Source organism: Echinops telfairi, unplaced genomic scaffold, assembly GCF_000313985.2.
Source record: "Echinops telfairi isolate 266 unplaced genomic scaffold, ASM31398v2 ScPeMD7_7458;HRSCAF=8496, whole genome shotgun sequence".
Classification (NCBI taxonomy): Eukaryota; Metazoa; Chordata; class Mammalia; order Afrosoricida; family Tenrecidae; genus Echinops; species Echinops telfairi.
Window position 1 is genome coordinate 1,790,574 of NW_022111358.1, and position 6,749 is coordinate 1,797,322.

At 59.5% G+C, this 6,749-nt stretch overlaps 1 protein-coding gene across 4 annotated transcripts in view; it reads left to right on the forward strand.

Moving 5' to 3' along the window:
* The window catches only part of SLC43A2 (solute carrier family 43 member 2), a 41,325-nt gene extending 34,582 nt beyond the window's left edge, over positions 1-6,743 (forward strand). For 2 of the 4 annotated variants that reach the window (XM_045299657.1, XM_045299656.1), the window contains exons 10-14: positions 337-348; positions 864-1,002; positions 2,317-2,452; positions 4,604-4,677; positions 6,048-6,487. In XM_045299657.1, coding sequence (XP_045155592.1) covers positions 337-348; positions 864-1,002; positions 2,317-2,452; positions 4,604-4,677; positions 6,048-6,276 — 590 coding nt within the window. In that variant the 3' untranslated portion in view covers positions 6,277-6,487. Of the gene's footprint in view, positions 1-336; positions 349-863; positions 1,003-2,316; positions 2,453-4,603; positions 4,678-6,047 lie in introns of all 4 variants that reach the window. The other 2 variants (XM_045299659.1, XM_045299658.1) reach the window with 2 other exon arrangements.
* Positions 6,744-6,749: the final 6 nt, after the last annotated feature.

The window sequence follows — 6,749 nt, forward strand, 5'->3', positions numbered from 1 at the left end:
CTGGCAGAGCAGTGTCCCCTGGGACTGGGCGACATGGAGGGAGGGCCTCTGAGTCTCCCGGACCTTTCTCCTGTGCAGGGTTTCCTCATCACAGCCCTGGCGGGTGTCACAGGCTTAGCACACCCCTCACCCACTTCCAGCCACCTGGGAAGAGGTGCCCACTGTACAAACCTAGGCACTCGTGGTACTGACAGGCAGCAGGTGCTGAGCTCGGCCCTCGCCCGCAGAAAGCTGGCTCACGCTGCAACCCCCCCAGGGGGTGGCAGCCTGCCTCTAATCCCCCCACTCACCTCTTTCCTCTCTCTCTGCCTTTTCACCATTGCTCCCCTGATGCAGTGATGGCCGCGGGTAAGCAGGGGGCATGGGTAATGAGCATGGCAAAAACCCTCCCCTCCCTGCCAGCCTGGGGGCTACCAAAAGCTCCCGGCATCCAACCCTCTTGCCCAGCATGGTGGCGTGGGCGTGGGCCCATCAGCTTTCCGTTTCTGTTGGCTGGAAAAGCCCGTCCCTTTAAGACCCATGGAAAACAGAAGTTCTCACGTTGGCCGGCGTTCTCCCCACCCCCCAGGAGTGGTGCCTTTCAGGCCGTTACCCACACAGCTGAATCACACACTGATGCCCGAGTCACGGACTTTCCGGGGCTTCTGGGAAGGAGACTGTAACACACTGGATTTCAGTTGCTGCTTCTTGGAAACCAGCAAGTGTGTGTGTGTGTGGGGGGGGGGGTTGGCAAGCAGCGAGTAAAGGGACTTGCCCCTTGCTCCACTGACCCTGATTGCAGAGGTCAAGGTGTCTGGGCCAGGCCCGCAGGTGGGCCCTCTGCCGGGGGGGCCTCTGCTGACACTGCCTGTCTCCTTCCCCAGTGGGCCTGTATACCTCCATCTTCGGGGCGCTCCAGTTGCTCTGCCTGCTGACGGCCCCGGTCATTGGCTACATCATGGACTGGAGGCTGAAGGAGTGTGAGGATGTCTCGGACGAGCCCGAGGAGAAGGACGCAGGCCAGTACGTACACGGCCCCGCCTCTGGCTCCCAGCCCCCTTGTGGGATAACACCAGGCAGTCACCGGTGAAGCAGGGACCCAGTGGGCAGGACAGGTTTAAAGCCCAAGGGGGAGGTAAGAAGGCTCCTGGTGTAAGAAGGCTCCTGGTGACTCTCAGCCAATTCTGTGAGATTTGGGAATTTTCTTCCGGGAATTCTTTTGCACGCCAAAGCTTCAGCACACACCGTGCTAGAAAAGAGTCAGGGGAGGGTGGACTAGGGCACGAGAAGCAAGTCTGTGCAGCTCAAGGCACGCAACAGTTCTGCCTGTAGGACAACCCGTGGCGTGAGTGGCACCACGGCTAGATGATGGTTTAAAGCCACCTGCTGGCTCCCCGGGCTTCCTCTGCCCCAGGAAGCGTGAGCTGCTGTCCGTGGGTCCCGTGTGCTCATCTAGCCGCTCCTGAGCGTGGGGGTGAAACAAGGTGCTGGTGCCTCACTGTGCTTAAGGGCCGGCTCTCCAATCAGAGGGTGAGATCCATGTGGTGGTGTTTTTCGGTGGCTCCACCTTAGCATAATAAGCTGCCGTTTATCTCATCAGCCCCCCAGCCAAGCCCTCGACGCACCGTGTGTCTACATGCCCTGTGCGCTGGGTACGAGTGCTGTACCCATTCCACAGATGAGGGAGGTCACAGAGGACGCGGTGGGCCTTCCCCCGCCCCCACACCCCCTGCGAACACTTGACACTCACTTGTTCGGAGAAGCAAAAGCCCCCCACCCCCCACCCCTGCGTCATCTGATTGTTAACAGGACATCGTGTGGGTGGGGAGGCCGCAATCGCGCTGGTGAATTCGCAAGGAAATAATTACAGAGATGGCCCTTTTATCTAGGTCATGTCCCACAGCCAAGAGGTTCTCAGTGCCCATTCCGGCTCCATCTGCTGCAGATTCTTCCCCCTTCTCCCACTTCCGGCCCCCCAAGGGGAGATCTGCTCAGTTCCTCACACAGCCTGTTAATGGCTCCCGGTGAGGCTGGCGTGAAGTGGAAGCCAATGGCAAAGTGGAGGTTCTGCCTCCTCAGAACGTGGGCGCCCGCTCCCCTCCCCTTCTGGTGCTTCAAGCTCAGTCTGCCCTGACTGTTGGCAGCCATCTTCCCTCCCGTATCTGAGATGCCGACCCCACCCCCCCAACACACACACTCCAGGCTCTGGTGCAGTGCTCAATCGTGCGGGGAGTGGGAGTGGCCCCGCTCGCACTTTCCCAGTCTTGCTCTGGTCCCGGAGTGTGATTCCCACCAGGGAGCCCCCAGCACCTATGTCTCTGCCCCGCGTCTCCACAGAGGCGAGAAGAAGAAGAGGAAGAAACGGGACCGGCGGATCCAGAAGGTCACCAACGCCATGAGGGCCTTTGCCTTCACCAATCTGCTGCTTGTGGGCTTCGGGGTGACCTGCCTCATTCCCAACCTGCCGCTACAGGTGGGTGAGGAGAGAGGGAGAGAGCAGGTGGGGTGCGGAGGGCGACACGGAGAGATGCTGCTCTGGGGTGTACCATGGGGAGCCGTCCACAGAGAGCTCCCTTAGTCATTTCTTCAGTCCATCACCAGCCTGTCGCTGCCAGGCCCTGTGCCCGCAGGGCTGAGCCGTGCGTGATGAAGTGGGATGGTCTTCTGTAAAAGACGCTCCTGGATAAAGGCAGGCGACCCTCCTTGGACTTTCGGGCATCTTGCTCACCGTGGTGTGATCGCTGCCAGAGCATGGGGGGCAGTTCCGTAGTGCTTTGTTTTGCCCTGATGTCCCCAGAGGTCCACCCAGTCTGTGGCACCGGTGGGGATGTGCGCTTGTGCTCCCCTGGTACAAGAGCCGCCCACTGGGTCTCCACCCCGTGCAGAGTGGCTAAGGGTGGGGAGCGCCTCGCCGTGCAGGTGGAAAAGCACACTTCCTTTGCACCGAGTCTTCGGAGCCTTGATTGTCAGCGGAGATTGAGAACACCAGGTAGACTTTGCCACCGGCCTGCCTCCACCCTCGGGCACCTGGAAGTGGCTTAGCAGTAGGCGTGGCCCTAATCCCTAAGTTTATGAGCTTTGAAAGGACAAGGGAGATGGCATTACTTCCAGGTGGCTGTAGCCCAAGGTCCAGATGGTATCTCCTGCCAGGCCCAAGAAGAAACCAAAGTACGGACCTCTCTTTATACAAGTGGCCACATGTTGAGGGACATTGACACCCAAGCAGGTGTGTCCCACTCACGGGAGGGGTGGGGTGTATGTGCTGACACCGTGCAAACACGTGAGAGCCCTTGGAGACTTGCGCCACTTCTGGTTGGCCATGCTGCTGCCTCCTGGCAACTCCCTTCTCTGTCAGGCTGACTGGCAAAGCCAGGCCCTGACCACCAGGCCCCATCGAGGATCCGTGTTCAGCTCAGTGAGAACAGCCATCCGCCTCTGTTGACGTCGTTCTCTCTGGAAGCAGAGCTGCGGGCAGGAAAGGCAGCATCTGCAAGGGGACCTGCACGCCTGCGCAAACGTGCACGTGCCTGCACATTGCAGGCACAGCCCCGGCCCCTCCACCACCCACACTCCTAGGAACAGGGCCTGGCTGCCGAGCAAGGTGGCAAGCGGAGTAGAAAAGATAGCGAAGGACCGGTGGCCAGGCGACCAGCGCCAGCACCGCTCAGGAATCATTAACGCATGCTCCATAAAGCCTACCGGCAGCACCCCTCCCAGAGAGAGATGTGGAACTTTCTCAGGGCGGACAGCCCCCTGTCAGTAGCATCTGGATGGCCAGCCTGGGAGAATGAGGTCACCGTGGGTGCTTCCGATGCAGGCCTGTGCTGATAGACATCTGACAGCCAGCCCTGGCTAAGAGGCCAGGGGCCCTGATGCGTGGTAGTTGCCAATTCCCCTGCTGTAAATGCTGGTGTCACAGCTGATTTCAGGTTAACGATGTGATGACAGTGAAAGGGACATTGGGAAGAGACTCACCCGGCGGTAATACCCCATTGTGTAGTATTGCTCCCATCCAGATAGAATTGTTTAAAATCACTGCCATCGAGTTGATCCTGACAGATTGTGCCACCCTATGGGGTGGCACGGAACTGCCCTGGTCGATTCCCCAGACTGTAATCTGTTTGGGAATAGAAAGCCTCCTTTTCGTCCTGTGGAGCATCTGGTGGTTCCAAACTGCTGACCTTTCAGTTAGCAGCTCAGTGCATAACCCACTATGCCTCCGGGGCTCCTTCAGCTGTCAGAGAGCAGAATGTCTCAAGAGTAGAGATAAGGATCAGATGTAAAAGAATCCGCATCGGAGCCTCTAGGCGCCTCAAGTGCTTCAGTGCTCGGCAGCCAGTGGGCAGCTTGGCTGTTTGAGTGGACCCAGAGGGGCCTCAGCACAAAAGCCTGACCATCGACTTCTAGAAAGCTCCCGGTTCTACTCCAACTGCTCCCAGCTCCCTTTGTTTTAAATAGAATGTATTTCACTATGCCCGTGCACAGCCGCCGACCCTCACCCCTGCTGAGGGCTCAGGGGCACTGGCCCAGCCGACTCCTGTTGCTCAAGATCCCAAGAGTGGGGCAGGGGTGGGTGAAGGTGGCATGGCTGGCCCTTCCCTCACGTTCTGCCTCCCTCCTGCAGATCCTCTCCTTCATCCTGCACACGATCGTGCGTGGGTTCATCCACTCGGCCGTCGGGGGCCTGTATGCCGCTGTGTGAGTCCTGCATTGGGGCGGGCTCTGGTGGGCAAGGGCTGCAAAGGGCAGGGCTTGAGGGAGGTGACATACGTATGTAGTGGGTCAGGCTGCTAACCAAGAGGGAGGAAGATGAGGCAGTCTACTGCCCTCCAGAGTGACATTCTGGGACACCCACAGGGGCCGCTCTAACCTGTCCAGTAGGGGCGCTATGCACTGAGTTTGTCTGTCTTTCACGGTGGGCTGCGTCCCTGGGACAGGGACAGGCCCAGGCTACCCTGCAGGCTTCATCTTTTTGCATCAGGAGATAGGTAGCTGTTTGGCTTCTGTTGGGTGTGCCAGGGGAAGGCCATACCTGGCCAGAGGTGGGTGCCCAGGAGCCTGTGCATTTAACACGAAGTCAGTCCCCGTGTCACCAGCATCAGTGCCTGACTGTTGCCTGGGGGCTGCTGTTCAGCCAAGCTGGTGCTGCCCCTGCCTGCTCACGGGAAACGCTGCCCACGGCTGAATGTGTAAGTGGCAGTGGCCCTTAGCCAGGGCAGCAACACGAACAGCTGAGGCCAGAATGGGTCAGGCCCAGTGGCCCAGTTCCGGCTGGAAGCTGCAGCCTTCTCAGACGCTGGCTGAAACGAAACCTGCTTCTCCCTCCAAGAAGTCACACATCCGGAAGGAGCAAGAGCTGTTTTGCCTCCTCAGACCTGGGGCTCACTACCCCCACCCCCCGCCCAAACAGGCCTCTGACTCTAAGCCCAGCTTACTCTTTGCTGGGATCCCTTCCGCCTCTGGGCAGCAAAGCCTTTGTTGGCTGAGATTTCGCCTGGAACTTTCTCCTCCTCCCAGCATCGTCCCAGGGGGTCATTTCAGGCCTCCCTGCCCACCCCCCCATCCCACCCCAGGCCCGGAGGAAGTTGCGCTGCCCTGGCAGCATCTCAGGGGGCCGGCCTGAGAGCTGTGAGTCGGGTTTTCCGTGATTACGCAATGCTCCTGGATTCAGGCACAGCTGTGTACAGTGCCCATCTCCAACCAGCTCCTGGGGCCTCGTGCCCGAGCCACAGGTTTTCGCTGGCACCATACTTTCCACTTGCTCTGCCAGACCCCCACCAACCAGGGCACACCTGGCCACCAGGGCACACCTGGGCAAGGTGTGGCCCCCTTAAGACTGGTGCACATGCTAGTCCTAAAGGGAATCTCTCCTTGCTTCACTGCTCAGCGGGAAGTAGTCTGGCCACCCCTCTGTTCTTGGGTGTGTGTGTCGGGGGAGGGGGCTGCACCTGCTCCTACCAACTCTGGTATCAAAAGTGCAGGCTGTGGGTGGGCTAGACAGGCCAAGGAGGGCTCTGGGAAGAGGCTGAGTGGCACCGCAGTGACAGGCTCACACTTGCCCTCCGCAGGTACCCCTCCACCCAATTTGGTAGCCTCACAGGCCTGCAGTCGCTGGTCAGCGCGCTCTTTGCCCTCCTGCAGCAGCCCCTGTTTCTGGCCATGATGGGCCCCCTCCAAGGAGACCCCCTGTGGGTAAGAAGGGGCAGGGGGCTGTGGGGCATGGGCTTCTGCTCCACCCAGCTGACAAGGAGCAGGGAAACCCCTCAGGCTCTTCCAGAGTATCAGAGTGAGTGGTGAGAGCATCCCTGGGTGGCACCTGCACACAGTGGTGCTGCGGAAGAAAGCCCTAGCTGTCAGATGCTTCTTTGAAGATTCCAGGCCAGCAGTCCTGTGAGGTTCTCCTCCGTAATACACAGGGCACCAGCAGTCTGCGTCCACTCCAAGGCCACGAGTTTGAGGTTTGGGCAGGCAAGGGACAGGGGCAGTGAGACGTGTCTGCTTGCGATCTGATGTGAGGTAAATAGAAGCAAGTTCCTGCCTGGCCCCACCCACCGAGGGTCCAGGGATACAATGACCTTTTACCCCAAGACTGCCTCTGCCCTGGAGATTCAGATCAGGAACCTGAGGTGGGAACTGGCCAGGAGGGTGGCCGTGAGATCCTGTGGACAACTGTGTTCTGGGAGCTCCGGGGCTGGAATGTGGAGCAACAGGCCCTCGGACCTCTGAAGCCTCCTTCCTGATTCAGGCTAACTTCTACAACCTTCCCCCCC